Source organism: Pituophis catenifer, unplaced genomic scaffold, assembly GCF_029215685.1.
Source record: "Pituophis catenifer annectens isolate HBS135680 unplaced genomic scaffold, rPitCat1.0.hap2 SCAF_2, whole genome shotgun sequence".
NCBI classification, from domain to species: Eukaryota; Metazoa; Chordata; class Lepidosauria; order Squamata; family Colubridae; genus Pituophis; species Pituophis catenifer.
The window spans coordinates 137,453,701-137,471,052 of NW_027256882.1; the positions used below are offsets into that span (position 1 = coordinate 137,453,701).

General features: G+C 40.2%; 1 protein-coding gene across 4 annotated transcripts in view; it reads right to left on the reverse strand.

The window, feature by feature from the left end:
* Positions 1-17,352, reverse strand: part of CYTH1 (cytohesin 1) — a 69,025-nt gene that overhangs the window by 6,987 nt on the left and 44,686 nt on the right. For 2 of the 4 annotated variants that reach the window (XM_070937671.1, XM_070937672.1), the window contains exons 2-9: positions 15,116-15,198; positions 13,394-13,458; positions 12,565-12,631; positions 11,673-11,791; positions 10,882-10,962; positions 9,742-9,854; positions 7,853-8,001; positions 7,425-7,537 (exon numbers count right to left, since the gene is read on the reverse strand). In XM_070937671.1, coding sequence (XP_070793772.1) covers positions 7,425-7,537; positions 7,853-8,001; positions 9,742-9,854; positions 10,882-10,962; positions 11,673-11,791; positions 12,565-12,631; positions 13,394-13,458; positions 15,116-15,198 — 790 coding nt within the window. The remainder of the gene's footprint in view (positions 1-7,424; positions 7,538-7,852; positions 8,002-9,741; positions 9,855-10,881; positions 10,963-11,672; positions 11,792-12,564; positions 12,632-13,393; positions 13,459-15,115; positions 15,199-17,352) is intronic. The other 2 variants (XM_070937670.1, XM_070937673.1) reach the window with 1 other exon arrangement.

Sequence of the window (17,352 nt, forward strand, 5' to 3'; positions counted from 1 at the left end):
ATCTTGTCAGTTTATTTCATAGCAATGCACTGGTTCTTTCTGGGTTTTTCCCCTCCCCTTTTCCCCAAATAAACTGTGCCCACAATTAGCCAATGGCTTTTTCCTGAAAGTCAAGTCAATGTCAATAGGAAGATTCAGATTCAGGGAAGCATGTTACTTTTGGCAAATTGTGGCAAACATTTAAAAAACCCACCTCAGGTTTTGTCAGAGATTCAGAAACTGTGAAGGAATCAGTACAAATGGGTACCATTCTGAACAGTTACTTCCCAGAGAGACCACCAAGGTAACTTCCATCCACAATTGCCTGCCTTCACTCATTAAAGGACGGAAGTTTGCATAGCCCCCTTGGGCTGGTCTAGCACAGTTTATGCTGTGGTTCCAAGAGGCAGAGCAAAGTTGAGAAGTGAAGAGGCAAAATCAGCTCAATCAGCAATGGCTACTCTGGCAAATCCAGAAGAGCAGAGTTGAGCTAACCAGAAATTACCAGGAGCAAAAGTATAAAGACCCACTCAGGGAGATTCTTACCGCCACATATAGGCACAGACAAACAACAAGACTTCATTCAAGCAACATAAAAACAAAAAACAGAAAGAAAGGGACAATGGTAGGTGGAAGAAGCCAATTGCTCCAGATAACGCCTGCTACAGTCCCCAAGGAACCTGGAAAGCTTCAACTGTTGTGAGTCCCTCTTATCATGGAATGACTAGACTTCATCACAAGTCAATATATTAAATAAAGACAAAGAAAACAAAACTCTCCTCAGGAGAGCCGATTGGTAAACTCAGCAATTCTCCAGTTGTATCCTCACAAGTATTTGGCAGTAGTGTTTTGCCCATTTCCTTTCACTGTAGGCAAAACTCAGCTAGGTGGACAAACAACCTGTGCCAGCAGAAGACAACTTCCAGAAGAGCCCACCAGAAAAGAATACGGTGAGATTGCTTCTAAGGAACACTAGGCCAGCCACCTTTAAACTGAGGCTTTCATTAAACAGGAAGAGAAATGAATTGTCCACGATGATATTAAAACTAAGACCAACAATTAAGGATCAGGGCCTTTGATGAAGAAGTTGATGATTAAAGGGTTTTTTTTTAATGTATTTGCCCCAAACTGTGAACTGAAAAGCAAAATGTGAAAAGATCTGCCATTTCACCTCCCCTCTTTTTTTCTCTTAAAGTTCTTAAAGTGAAGCTCTTGTTTGGGGATGGTAGATCTACAAGGGTCAATTTCAAAACAGCCTTGAACTTGGGTGAATATGTAAATAAACTCTAGAATTCCAGTGTGTAATTAGAGGGACATAACCACCAGCAGGTTTCAGTTGTCTTTTTCCAACGTTTATCTTTTGACAATTGAGCAACTGTAAGGATAAAACAGCTCAAAATTCAAGAAACACCCTCGCTTCAGAGAATTCCAATTTGCTGCCATATTTATAACTAAGAAATGCTGAGTGGACAGTGTTATATCTGAATGTTACAAGCTGAGAACTTATAGAATAATAACTGACAGGGTTATTAAAATCCCAAAGAGCTCCTTTCTGTCAATTATTGCTCATCCTGGTTTTCAATTCAGACATGGCAACTTTTAATAGTTGGGGTATATTTTTAAAGGCCTAGGGAAGATTCCTACAGTAAAAGATACACCTGCATTTCTTTTAGTTACATACTATTTTAACCCCTACAGGTTATAAACCACTTTAATAATACAGTTATAGTTAATGCTAATATTATATGATTAACAAACGATGGATTCCATCCATTCATCTACAAATTCATTGGGTGGCATTAATCAAGCCTCTGCCAGTCATCTCTAGGAATGCTGATACTTTAATAACCACACAGGCTGAAAATTACAGGAGTTACAGTCTGGATTCATTGGGCAGATTCCTGGTCGGGGAATGTTCTGATGCTGTTCTTATTCCAAATCCATAAAATAGAAAGGATAGAAAGGATAAGCTATTTACAGGTTTATTATAAAGATTTTTAAAAAAAAGGATTGTAAAAAAAGTCACATCCATAAATTGATCAATAAGTTAACCAATTGAAAAGAAGAGCCTTAATTATGCGTGTTAGATTCTAATCAGCTGGAGTGGCACTGAACCAAAATCCTGAACCTGATAAGAGATAGGATCATGATCTTCTCTTCTCTGATCCAGTTGGACATTTTGATCCTGTGCCATCCCAGCTAACTGGAAACGATCTCATATATAATTAAAGGAAGGGTCTTCTTCTCTGTTCCAAATAGGACCAGAGCTTCGCTAACTCATTGCCACAATCAATGAATCAATATTTTATTATTCCTTTTCACACTGGCAGCATTTTTGTTTTCTTTAGTGCCCCTGGTTGAAAATTACATATTACCAATAGGGATTCTGCATTTAAATCTGCTCTCATTGTTTCCATTTTCTTTGCTTCTTTTTTTAATGACAAGCAGGAATTATAAATGGGCTCCTCTTAAAAGTATCCTCTTAGTGATACTTTTCCTATCTGAAAGTAATGGGAGAGGATTAGTCAACTGAAGGTATTTTAGATTTAAACGAAAACTCCCATTATGCTAGGGGGAGAGACCTTGGGGGAGAGGTGAAGAACATAATTTCTGAAAAACATATATGTGAAAATTGATAGAACATTGTGTAGTAAATGGAAAAGACCCAAAGGTGCTTTTTCTGGAGGCAACTAGATTTTTGTTTTTTCTTTTGAAGACGTTTCGCTTCTCATCCAAGAAGCTTCTTCAACTCTGACAGGACAGTGGGGAATGGAAGGATTTATATCCCTTGCAGACAGCTGGTCATTTGCATCCTTTTAGCAGGTCACTGAAGCACTTGGGAGGTTTATCTGTGTCTTCAGGGTCACCTGAGTAACGCCTCTGGTTCCTGTAGTCTGCTATTTTTCCTCTGGAAATCCATTCCTACTCCCATCCCATTCAAAGGGTGTTCATCCCAAACTGTATAGTTTGAAAATAAAAGGAATATAAATCCTTCCATTCCCTACTATCCTGTCAGAGCTGAAGAAGCTTCTTGAATGAGAAGCGAAACGTCTTCAAAAGAAAAAACAAGAAAGCCCACTTGCCTCCAGAAAAAGCACCATTGGGATAACCATGGCCTGGATGACTGGGAATCTCTACAGACGTTTAAATGGAAAAGAGATTCATGATTCATCTTACAATTATTTAAGTCCATCAGCTGCATGATGCGGGGCTGATGAAGGTTCATGATGACACTGCAATCATCAAGAGTGAACTAATAGCATCTGGAAAAAGCCTCTTGAAGCAACTACATTGCTGTGAACTGCCCATTGCCTAAGACTGGAATGGTATAACAATTGCGTGAAATACATAATTTATTCATCTGCGGTATGCTAAGTGTAGCTGAAATACAACTCCCAGCATCCTTCAAACCTAATGAGATTTTTTTTGGTTTTTTTTCCTGTAATATCTATCCCAGAACAGGTCAAACAACATTTTGGGGTTGGAAGTCATACTTTATTTTTAATTATTATTTTTTTCAGCCTGTCAGCACTATATGGAAAATTTTTAGTAATACTAAGGGCGAGGTGGAGAAAAAGAGAGAAGCTGACAATTTTGAGCTCTCCCTACTCTCTCTCTTTTTTTTTAATGGGGTTGGAGAAGTTTAAACTTGCTCTCAATGATCGTTTCAATTATTTGCTTCTTTTTTTAAAGTATTACTTCAAAATTACTTAGTATTACTGAAAATATTATGCTTATATCTATATTCTCTATCATCCAATTGTCACTCTGAATACTTCCAAAGGGATGTGGGCTTCCTCAAGCAAGGGCCGCATCCTATTCCACAGGAGGAATAGTTTCCCCCACCCCACCCCGAGCCCTATCGTGCCCTTCCTAGCTCCTGCCCCTCTGGAAGCCCAAATCCACATCCAGGCCTAGTTCTGACAAAAGGAAGAACTTCAAGGACTTTAGAATTTGCCATACTCTCATAGAAGACATCCGGCAAGGTCAGTGTGAATTTTAGAAAAGCAGGATGAAGAGGATAGCTACCCGGTTCATGGTTTGGGAAAGTCATTGCTCTCTCTTCTCTTTCCTTTTGCTGCCCAGAAGAACACAAGCACTTTCTCTCCCCCACCTCTGCCCCCACCACCATCCCACGTCTCCCCACCCCACCCCAGTTCCCCAGGGACTGTGCAGCCAATTAGCAATGGTGGCAACAATAGCAATACGAGTAACATCAGCAGCAAGTAAAAATAAAAGAGAACAGAAAAACAAGCAAGCACTGCAGCACGGCCTCGGCCCCAGCAAAGCTAGCAAGGAGATATGGGGGTACGTACCTCCTGAAGTTTGGGGGCAGGGAAAGGCAGAGCCAAAATCATGGAAACATACAAATGAGGGAAAAAGAAAATTAAAAAACAAAGGACTAAAATTTGCCCTTCGTGCACATTTCAATTGCAGTCAGCAGTGGGCACTGCCCAAGCTAAACATTTTTGAGCAAAAGGGAAAAGGAGGGAGGAAGAGCTCTCCTTAAAGGGAGTCAACATATCTCCTACCTTAATACAAAAAAAAAAGGGGTGGGGGCTGATACATTTCTGGGGCTACCAGCATGCCAAGGCCATGAATGCAGCAGCCGCTGGGATGCTTGATAGAAAGGTTCACCTCTCCTGATTAATTCTTGCCATTGGCCATATCATGAATGTGTTTGCTACACAGTTGAATGAGGAGTTAGTGATTTTAGTACCAAGGCAGTGGTGGGGGTGTTAAAATGGCCTGGACCCAGGAGACCTCTAGGAGTGGGATGGGAAGGGCAGCATGCATCATCAAGGGCCAGAGGGTTCAGCCAAAGAACAGCCATATGTGGAGAAAACCAGGGTTATGTCCCACACAGTCAAGGCCAGTGGTCCTACCTGACCCACCTTTGTTCTCCTGTTACCACCACCTCCTTCAACCCTCCCCTCTGGAACACAGCAAAGAGACCTCGTGTCTCCTCCCACTTCTCTGTCTCTACAGGGTAAGCCTCAGCCTCCCCTTCTTTGCTGTGCTCTTAGCCATATTTTCTTGAATTGCGTAAAACTGCAGTTCTCCTTTTTTTAAAATGATGTAACTGAATAGACATCATCATGACAATTCTAAAAAGATTTGACATACGATGACGGGGATCGTCCCCATTGTGGTTGTCTCTTGAACTTGGGACCTTGTTATTTGGGCAAATCTTCAGGCTACAATGTTCACTTAGAAAAAAATTTCATATCTTCTAGATAAATAAATCGGGAGCATTTATTCCACTCTCTTCTGTTGCCCCTGAGAAAAGTTAACAGAGGAAATATCCAAACCAGGAAGCACTGCAGAATTGGGTTTCAAGTACAACGTTGGGGCTCATAGCATTAATACCGTCACAATTTGAGACACATTTTTAAAACAGTTGCCACAGAAGTTGAAATGCAAACAACAAAATGTTCTGTCTTTGGAACTGAAGTAAATTTGGAGGTTGTTTATTGAAATGGAATATTAAATGTTGGAATTTGCATTTCAGTTCTAAATCCTCATTTCTTTTGTTTCAATCAACCTCTCTTGCTTGATGGCAAGAATCTACCCTAAATCATGGTCACTCACTTCTATATCTAAGGGGAGGCTGACAAACAACAACAATAATAACAGACATTGTCTTATTCTGATAGCCTATTTGGCTATAATTTTATGGATTCATCAAATTTATATAGCCACCCATCTCGCAGAAGGTGACAAAGTTGTGCTGTCTCTCAGTTACCTCTACTTGCTTAACCTCTTCAATGTGAAGAATTTCTTCAGAACTGGGTCCAGCAGGTAGCCAACTGAGCAGCCTTCAATTTTTACCCTGACCAATAACAAATTCTAGTTCTATTGCATATGCAGCTTAATAATTCTGCCCAAATACTGCAGCTATTCTTTAAAATGCCAAGCGAGCCTAAACCTGTTTGCTCAGAAGGCACTTAAAGTTCCTTTTGTGCAACTATTCAAAGGCCAGTGAAATATTTTTTCAATCATTTTTTAGGAATTGTAAAACTGAAAATGGAAGGGATTTCAATTTTTTGGTGTAAATTGCTGTGTAACTGAAAGCCATCAATGATTTTCAACTATGCAACCTATTTAAATGGAATGCCTATTATTCATTGAGCAGATACAATACAGATAAGACTATAGCTCCATCGTCCCATGGCCATCGAGGCTAGTTAGGGGAAAAGAAATTTTGAATCTAATTCCTAAAGCACCATAGCTTTCCTATTCCATCACAGAGAATGGAAAGTCTGGACAGTTTGCTACCAAGCTAAGAGAAACCTTATTGTAATTACTGTAATTACAATATGTATTAATCTTATATTATGATTATATAGGAAAATGTGGTTATTATGTGCACTTGCAGTAGTACACAACTGTATTACTATTGTACAACTACCGGTATATATTACTGACAGTCTACTCTCAAGACTATGTGAGGACAGATCCAGGTTCCATAATAGCATTAGCAAACCTATATTAGTTCTGTCCTAAAACAAGATATATCATGATCCTTGGTCACTTTTTGCATGCCTTGATTGAAAGAAACAGAAGAAGAGGGATAGAAAAAGTGTGGACTTAGAATCAGATCTTATTTTGGACATCAAACCTAGATGAGCGTATGTCTTCTCTCTGGCTCAAAGCAAAGTATGAAAAATTACGCATGTCGAATAATTTCATTAATTTAGTTCAGTTCAGATTCAGCAATTACAAGTTTGACTATTTAGGAGATTTCTATTTTCAGATTTGATTTTCAGATTCCTACAACAGAGGGGAAAAAACAAAAAATAGGCAACCACTTAACCATTTAAAGAAGCCCTTTACAGCCCTTAAAGAAGATTTTTCGAGCCAAATCCTGGCAATTGAAAAAAAACAGCTTTGAGTAAACATGAAGAGGGAGCCAAGAGCTGCACAAGGAGAGCTGGTGAATGCATCCTACTTGACCTGTTTACACTGTCAGTGAGCGCAGAGCTGCTATGCGTGAAGTGATGCCAGAGACTAGTCTGAAAAATGAAAGTGAGACGCAAGGGGCCATAGATAAGTCTTCAGCTTCTCTGCAGGCGGCTGTAGGTGCGCATTTTGGAACTAGAGTTACCTGCCATTTCTGGGACCCAAGTAACCTGCCTTTTTTCTTCCTAAGTACATTCCTTTGCCCAATTTTGGTAAGAATTGGTTGGCCAAGCCAATTTAAGAGGGCCATAGGAAGTTACTGAGCACTGCAACCAAGACCCTCCTCTCTGGGTATGCTGTTCAAGAAAAAATAATGAGAAGCTTTCAAGTTGTATAGCTGGTCCTTTGTGCTGGACTGTGGCCACCGAGCCCCATGCAAAGAGACTCCTGCTGAGCTCCATGCTCCCTGCAGCCCATGCCACACCATCAGCAGCCCTGCTCCTTGTTGGTCAGGCCTTGCCTCGTGCAGACACACACACTCACCAAGTTTCAGAAGCCAGCCTTCACGGTCCGGATTAAAGAAGGTATGCGTCAAGTCATTGCCATCATCCTCGGGGATTTTGAAGGGCTCATTTTTTATGCTGTCATAGAGATTCTGGTGTGAGGGAGGAGAAACATGTGGTGGATCACTTCCACGGAAAGGTTCTGCACCACCTTTTCAATATTGCACTAGTGCAGTTTCTACTTCCCAAGAACTATGACTGAGTTTTGGAAGCTCAGTTATTTGAGCAGGAGATACCGGGAAGACCAAGGTAGGCTCAACCCTGACCTATTCCTGGGTCCTTGGTGAGCCTGCCAGGAAGATAGACAGACAGAAGGCCCTCTGTTCCGGTGATTCACCACACCCACCAAATTCTCCATTATGGCCTATTCACAGAATTCCAGTCTGTTCTCTTCCCACAAAACTCACTCTGAGCAATTCCTCAGGTAGGTCCCCGCCATCATTGATGCCACGGTTCATAGCAATGAAGCGCTCCACAGTGGGCTTGTCCTTCACATTGGGATTATGCAAACTGGTATTCAGCATGATTATGGCAAAGGAAAGCACATAACAGGTATCTGGGATAGAAAGAAAAGGGAACAGGGGATTCAAGTCAATTTGGGAACATAGTTCAGGTTATACAGTATCAAAGCATAAGATCAAATCCAAATTAGAGCCTAGAGGTAGTCTTCGACTTATGACCACAATTGGGGGCTAGAATTTCCATTGCTAAGCAAGTCAGTTGTTGAGTGAGTCACACCCAATTTTACAACCTTTCTTGTCGTGGTTAAGTGAATCACTGCATTACATGATCGTTAAGCAAATCTGACCTCCCCCATTGGTGTTGCTTGTCAGAAACCAACTGGGAAGATTGCAAATGACAATCATGTGACCCCGGGATACCGCAGCCCATTGCCAAGTGCCCTGATCACATGACCATGGGGATGGTGCAATGGTTGTAAATGAATCGACATTAAAGAAATGGCTGTAAAGTGAGGACTACTTGAGGAGCCCAAGTTGACCTTAAAATCTTCTGAAACTCTAAGCCAATTAGGATCACTTTACCTGAAATACAGCTTGCTACCATATTTATTTATTTATATCCTGCATTTAATATTTTTATAAGTAACTCAAGGTAGTGAACATATATAATATTCCTTCCTCCTCCTATTTTCTCCACAACAACCCTGTGAAGTGGGTTGGGCTGAGAGAGAGAGTGACTGGCCCAAATACTCATCTGGTTTTCACAGCTTAGGTGGGGCTAGAAAAGTGTCCTGGGATCTAGTCTGGTGCCTTCACCATTAGACCAAACTGGCTCTCCCATAAGACTTACTCATTTCTTCAAAGGCTGTGTGTGCCCACAGAATAAATAAGTAGCTAGTAAGGGAGAGAGCTGTTGAGTAATGGCATGCTTAAGAAGTAGCTTTTCCAGAAATATCCATGCGTACCATCTTTATGATCCTTCTAGTGGCAATGAAGACTGGGGAGATAGTGGTGGTGCCCACCTCCTTTTAAATAATTCAGCTAAGATATGTTTTTACTTGACATCAAGGGTTTTTTCACTTTGTCTACGTCATTAATGTTTTTTATTATAATTTCATGCTTAATTTTTGTATTTATTCAATTTGCTGTCCATCTGACCACAATGTAAGTTGACTTTGTATAAAATATACAAAAGTATGAAGGCTATTGCTTAACGCACTGTAAGCTGCCCTGAGTCTCCGGAGAAGGGCGGCATATAAATCAAATTTAAAAAATAAAATAAAAATGTAACTCCATTGCTGAGTTGTTATAAATTACTCTTAAGATCCTTTGTTATAGCATAACAGCAAAAACATCAACAGCAAACTAAGAAGCATAACTGAGTCCTACGTCTCAAATTCTGGAATTCCTGGATCATTCACTAGCATTGCCACTACTTTTTTTTTTAAAGGAGGGGGGCATTATTCCCCCATTTCAGTTAGGACAGAAACAAAGAATGAGAACATTTTTAGTTCTTTGGTTCCATCTTCATTCATTTCAGTGCTGAGTCTTCTCCACTTTCATCAATGAACTTGAAGGTTAATTCAGCACTGTAAACTAGAAGGCCGTTTTTTTCTGGAAATCTTAGTGGTTAATTTAACTTTGCACATACTCCACAACTTAAAGTGACAAATAACAGAATAACAGAGTTGGAAGGGACCTTGGAGGTCTTCTAGTCCAATTCCCTAGTCAAACAGGAAACCCTATACCATTGCAGACAAATGGTTGTCCAATCTCATCTTAAAAACCTCCAATGTTGGAGCACCCACAACTTCTGGAGGTGGTTGTTCACTTACCTGTTGACTGGAACACGCCAGGGTTGCATTGACAATACCGTTGTGCAAATGCTTCCATCATCCGGTCAATTTTTTGCGCTTCACCTGGCAACCGAAAGCTCCAAAGGAATTGCCTGTGAGGGCAATGAAAATTAAGCCCATGTCCATTTGTGTGCTGTACAGTTGTGAGGAAAGATATACCACAAATAACATTCCGTGCATCTTTCCCCTGGCAAACTGTTGGAAACACAACTCTTAGAATTTCTTGCCTACATAAGCAACCAGCTGGGAATTCCTACAAACCCAGCATATCTGATTGAGGCTAGCTTGACAAAGAAAGTGTTGTGGAAAAATAAGGCTGGTTCAAGGCAGGAATGCTTCAGAATTGTCAACAAAGCATTGGCATGCTTCTGGTAAGATCAGAAAAACCTGTTTTGAGGCTGAAATAGGATTCAAAACCTTTTCCACACCTCTACCCACAGGCCACATCAGGAACAGAGCAGATCTGGACTTTCAAGTGCTACCAGACCCTCAGTAATTCCCATAGCCCCAGCCAACATGCTGTATAATCATGGATTCTGATTTGTATGTGTTTGTGTGTGTGTGTGTGCCTTTGAAACAGTTTTTCAGTCATTGTGATGTGGTTTGCCATTCCCTCAGTTTTAGGATTAGGAGTGTCAGGAGTAAGCAACAAATTCATTAGTGGAGGGTCCAAGTCAGCAACTTTATTATGTTCTACCTATAATACAAGAATCTCTCCAGACTAATTGCCTTCTTCTTGGGAATAACCAGATAAGGTTCCATGAAACTTAGGGTGGCGAGTCAGGCTTATGCCTTTTGCGGCTATGCAAGGACCCAAGGCTAGTTCCCCACCTCACTCCTCCTTCCTGCCTGGCTGGGAGTTTCCCAACATTGACAGGTTGACAGGCTCCAAATCACATAGTTGGCCTTGTGGTTAAGGTAGGTCTAGAACTCATAGTCTCCCAGCCTCTAGCCTGGTGCCTTTAACCACTACACCAAATTAGCTCTCTACAGTCATAAAAATGCTAGTTAATCTAGTTAATCCAAAAGCATGGGAAAGAAAACACAATCTACAGCTACACCTACAGATGCATAGACATGCATCTGTGTAATATTATAATATCTTCCTCTGTCACTCACCGCAGTGCCTGTACAAGGTTGAGATCTGTAAACTCGTGCAGCTCCACAAAAGAATGTAATACTTGAATATTGAACTCATCTCTGAGGGAAGGAAACAGTATACATTGAAATTCTGGACTGAGCAATTTATTGTTATAGATTACATCATAAACAAATGACAGAGCTTGACTATAGGTAAAGTCTGTATTTGGGCCTCCTGCCTAATAATTATATGCTGAATCCATATAGCTTAGAGTTAGTACTCTGATGATCCCTGAATCAGAAAGATCTTCCTATTTCCTCCTTTCTGAGTACAGACTATACACAGGTAATCCTCAACTTACAAATACAAATGAGCCCAAAATTTCTGTTGCTGAGGCAGTTGTTAAGTGAATTTTGCCCCATTTAATGAACTTTGCCACAGTTGTTAAGTGAATCACTTCAATTTTAAGTTAATAAAATGGTTGTAAAGTGAATCTGGTTTTCCCATTGACTTTCCTCTTCAGAAGGTCGCAAAACAGGAACACATGACACTGGGATCCTGCAACTGCATATAATTTTGAGCCAGTTGCTAGGCATCTGAATTTTGATCACATGACCATGCAGATACGGCAATGGTTATAAGTGTGAAAAACACTCATAAGTCACTTTTTTCAATGTTGTTGTAACTTCAAACGGTCATTTAAAAACTGGTTGTAACTCAAGGATTACCCTTATTCTAATGCTGAGTTTGGTCCTTTTTCTAACACTAAGAAGAACAGTGTTCAAAGATTAACATACATTCCATTTACTAAGGGGGTCCAATTAATTACCTTTCACCCAAGTAGTCACCAATGGCAGTCTTGTTGAGTCCTTCCCCCTTGTAGAGAAACTGGGCAATGTCCTCACAGGTATTCTTCAAAAGGTCATTCTCTATGAGGAACTGAATCCCCTGCAAGTCCAGGGAAAAAGAAGAAAAAAGGAAGCTCTTCAAACATTTGCTGTGCAAGGACATAGAAATAAGAACTTGTAATGTCTGCCATGCTATTCCACATGAATTTCAAATTATCCTAATTGATTACATCTATTTCAAGCACAAGGGACTGCAGGAAGTTGCAATCAATATAAACAATAACTTGCTTAAACTCACTTAATGAATTCTGCAGCTGAAGTTTGTTTGAAATTATTTCCTGACACATAATTTAGCCCAAATGCCATACTTTCTCCATGATCATGAAAAGACTTAACTAACTGAAACCCCAGCTATGTTGGAGTTGTGTTAAGACAGGGCTGACACAACTCACAGCCCACGGGCCGGATGTGTCACACACTGGCCACGCCCACACCCGGTTTAGTGGGGAAAGCCCCAATATGTCATGTGACACCGCCATGAGGAAGAGAGTTTGACACCCCCATATTAAGCTGCGTTAAAATGAGTTCTGCTTTTAAGAAACAGTTTCACCCTTATGTTTTCCTGGATGGAGAAGGGAAATTACAGACCTTATTGTTTATTTCCAAAGAATCCTCAAGGGAGGAATTGTTCTGAGGGGTTTAGCAGATAATTTGGGGAAAGGGGGAAAAATACAGACAAACACCAATATAAGTAAGGTCCAAACTGATATCAGCCAATTTGGGATCACAGCCTTTAATCCTGTTGATAATGCCGGATTTTTGCCTGATGCATGGTTGCTATTAATATCACACCAAGGAAGCAGCAGCATTTACCTTCTTAGGATCCATGTTAAATTTCTTCCTCCCCATTGCCACCTGCTTGTTTCTCTGCATGTTTTTCCTAGGTAACACAAAAAGATTGCTCAGTCTCCTTTGCTACAAACCAGTCTGTGGACATTATTTCTGTAACCATCTCTGCTCGCAATACAGTTAACTTTTTCCTCCATCTTGCATTCTAACTGAAACCTTAACAAACACATTCTCATCCTGTGCTGTTCGATACTTGATACTGTGACTCTAATGCCCCTGAAAGGCCTTAAGGCCCAACCTAAAATCTCTAGGTTAAACACAAGCAAACTCCTAATTTCTATAACAAGATGAACATTCACTCTCAAACATATTAGGGAATCTAGGTAACAAGATTCATTTTTCAGAAAATTAAAGTCAGCAAAACTCTTGGTAATGTCGTCACTGAATATTTTCATGAGAAAATCTCCAAAAAATGTTGATTTTTTAAAAACATAAACACTAATGTGCTGGATATATAGAATGGCACGTTTGTTATTTGGATTAAAAATCTGACACTGGATTCCTAAAAAATGGAATGTAGGCAATGCAGTAGGCAAGGCACTTTTGGTTTTATTTATGAAGGATTTATTGTATTATTCTAATTGATTGCTATTAGTCACCCAGGTTCTTATGTAAGGTAGGACAGCCATTTAAAATTTCTAAATAATAATCCTGAATACCCACTAACATCAGGATTTATTTTCAACAGATTAGAGATTTTGGTAGAGTGATTACTTCTTTCTTTCCAATATTCATTCCAAAAATAGTGAAATGCCACCAAATTTCATCTTCCCACTTCTCCATCAGGACTCACCTCTCTTCTGTGGAACCCAGATTCTCAATTTCATTTGTGACCTCTGCTATCTCATCTTTCAGACGCTGTATAGAAGAACAAAGGGGAAAGTCATGGAATAAGTAATGAAGTGACGCTTTTGATCAACTTGAAGCAGAGAGGAAGTTGTGTTTATTTTTAACCTCAGAATGGAGAACAACCTTTATTATACCAGCTTTGGCTGAACTCTTCTTTTTAATACCAGCTTCACTTTTTCAAATTTCTAATTCAGATCTGGCAACGTTCAGCGGAGGGGCAGGGGGAAAAGAAGAAAAAACATACTTGCAGAATATAGAAAAAAATAACCAAATTAATGCTACCGCTAAAAGTCAAGAGTATAATAAATTGAGATTTAGAAGCATCCAATATCCCAATTGCAACTACAGAACTAACAATCTGATTCCTGTGGCTCCTTTGAAACCAAGGGACATTGATCCTTCACTGCCCATCTTCTGCAGCTAAAGCTTAGGGTGGCCAAAATGAAGCAAGTCTCTCTGTCTTGGCTCTGAGACCAACTAAACCCCCAGCATGCTGGCCTCTCAGCTGAAGGAAGAAGAAGAATCCCTGGAGCTAACACAATCACTGGGCTAATCCCATTAGCAAGTGTCCGGCACATGGCAGTGATTAGCCCCGGCTGCTGTTTTATTTATTGCTGATGGGCTTGATGAGCATCCGTGCCAAGCAAAGCTCCAAGGGGCAAGTTGCTGCAGGGAACAGACAGCCCCTGCCAGAGCCAAAAGCAGATCCCTCTGGCTAGTAGATAATGCAATGAGTGGCAGGGGATGCAATAAAGCCACCTTTGAAAATGTACAATTTATTGAGCGAAAAATGCAATTTTTTAAAAAATGCATTTTTTAAAAAAAGACAAGAGAAGACAAGAGAAAGCTGAAGGACTGGGGGACAGGAGTGAAGGGAGATAATAAAATCAGATAATTCAACATCCTCCTCACTTCTTTGACAGATTTCACAGGCCAGAAAGTTGGTGTGTATTGGGGGGGGGGGATAACTTGGGAGCTGTGCTGTGAAATTGGATCTCCTGGCCATTTCGCACCCCCCTCTCCTTAGTGTTCGGAGTCATGGCTGCCCACTCACCTGCAATATTACAGCTCAAGACCTTCACTGTACAAACTCTCAGGACCACCCAGAGAAAAAATCCTTTGGGAAATTGAAATCACCAATTTTTAAAAAAGAAAACTTACCCAAAGATAGAATCCCTGGCTCTAAACTACAATGTCTGAGACCCGGGCTATAGTTACTCAGGATCAAGGTAAGGAAAGAGGCATGGGAAGAGAAACCTGCACATCTTTAAATTTAGCTTATCTTAGCACTGAGTAACAACACAGCAAACAATTAAGTCCCAGGGGGGAATAGGGATGAGACGCCAGAACAAAAGTGCCAGGGATTCAGAGTGATAGAGCTGTATCCCAAAACAGGGATTAACACATCTTGGAAGAGGAATGTAAACATGTAAAAAAAAAAGTGTTACCTTATGTCAAAAATGGGGCATACCAAAACCTATTAATTTGACAATGCTTCATCTCTTCTGCAGAAAGCTGTTTATGTGCAGCCAAACTATTGCCACTCTCCATATTATTTTAACTGTCAATAACTCTTAAAAATTTCAGGCAGGTGCTCCAGAGACACAGCCTTTAACCCGTGTCTGCCTGAATTGAACTTCTACTCCCCTGCCCTTTTCACACACACCTGTATGTCTGCCAGCAGTTCCTGTTTCCGCCGACGGATGTTCTCCAATTCTTGACACTCCTCAGGGGTCAGGTCGCTTGGTACTGCAAGGTAAAATGAAGAGTTATACTCTAGGTTTGGGGTTGGTTTGGATAGTCTTATAGGTACCCTCTGTAACTGTAAAACGTGAAGTAAAGATTTCTATGAATTCAGTGGTTGCTTGTGTATCAAAGGGATGTAGAAAAGAAAGGACTGAAAGTCCAAAGACTATCAAGAATGCGTAAGTGAAGGATGGAGATTGCTCAACATTTTTTTTTCACTAGACCAAGGGCAGATGTGTTGTATGTATGTGGTATATACACATACTATCACAGAACTGTTCTCCAATGGCTAAGGATACTAAATTCTGGGTTATACATTGGCATAATGTATCTTCTCTTCTAAAAGACATACACTTAACATTCACTCAGGTTCAGTGAGCACAAATATTCAGTGAGAGAGCACAAATATTACAGTTAGCTTGTTGTCTAATATAGATTTTCTAACATCCCAGGATTGTTGATAGCCTCCAAGAGCAGTAGATCCCAGAGAGGCCATCAAAAACATACCACCAAAGGGAAAAAGATTCTGAAATACTGTGCATGGAGTTTCCTTACATATTTAATTAATGTAATTTAAAGTAAAAAGAACACACATTTAATTTTTATTCTGGGCCCATTCCTTGGTTGAGTGGGACCCTCTGAATGCCCCTTGAAAGCCTAAGATTAGATCTCTATCCATAAAGGCTGTACATTATTGATCAACGTAATGATCCAATCTGTTCTTTGAGAAATGACAAGTGCCTGACATTATAGGCAGCGCAGCTTTCTATCACCAGATTACGCTAAAAAAATTTTTGGGTATACATCATATGCTTTCTTGCACACATTCTAGCCATTTTACTTATCTTTCAGCCTTGAGTTTACAAGTTTCCCAGACACATCTGGCTGGCCCCACTAAATGCAAGTTGCTGGACTAGAGAGACTCTTTATCTGATCAAGCAAAAATATTATTTTTGGAAAATGAGAAGTGGATCCTGGACTTACAACACAAAATGACAAAAATATTTATTGTAAATCTGATTTCTTTCTGCTCAACATGCTTTCTTACTGTATTACCTTCTGGGCATAATCTGTTTTGAACAATAAAATAAAGATTCTTAAGACTTAGCACTACAGCATATATTTGCACTTTGGAAGAAATGTTTTAATGTTTCTTTTGGGATGGGGAACAATCTTAATGGTGATTTGATATGCAAGGAAAATGTTCTTTGGTTTTACCAGCAAGCAGAATCAAGCTCCCTTAGGCTATGATTTTTCTTCTTCTTGCAAGCATAAAATGGCAATATCAGATTGTGCAGATTAGGTTAGAGAAGCCTGTATTAGATCACAAGTTCTAAGTGCCCACCTTGAACACAGCACAAATGCTATAAATCTCAGATTTATAATTCCTGGGACAAGAATTAAAAGGCATTACTGCATTTTCTAAGGGGGAAAAAAACCATATAAAAACCATTTCCACTGAAAATGTGGAAGTCTCAAGATACATTCAACATTCCTAGGAGAATGACCTGCTCAAGATTCCAAATGAGAATGCATTTTTTTTCTATAATGCTGTGCAGAATGGATAATTTCACCTTTTCACAAAGTGGATAATTTCATTGCATGAAATTTCTGCCTTTAAGACAAGACGGTGGCAGAAAAGTTAGTGCTCCCTGAGCTACTGTATATGCCAGGGGTAGGCAACCTTAAACACTCAAAGAGCCACAAAGATCCTAACGGGAAGCCCTCATTCAATTCTGGAGCCAACCGGAAGTCCTGTTCTCCCATCATAGTCTCCTAGCGCAGTGTCCTTTTTCCTCTGCTGACCAGAAGTCCAGTTCCCCCACCATAGAGTCTCCTCCTAGTGCAGTATCCTTTTTCTTCTATCTGTCCTAACCAAAAACCCTATCAATTGTGGAGCTGACCAGCAACAGGGAGCCTCAGCAGAGTGATGAAAGAGCCACATGCAGCTCCAGAGCTGCAGGTTGCTAACCCCTGGTATATGCTATTCTTTTTTTACAAAGTGCATGAGCTTTTCTCAGTTCTAACTCTTTTACAAAGCATGTCAGCCTAACATTAGCTTCTGCATCACTCTCTCCTTTCACAAATGCAGATTTATACCAGCAGGTTTAAAAAGCTAATCCCAGGAAGGATGGCCGATGGATCTGTTTAATATAA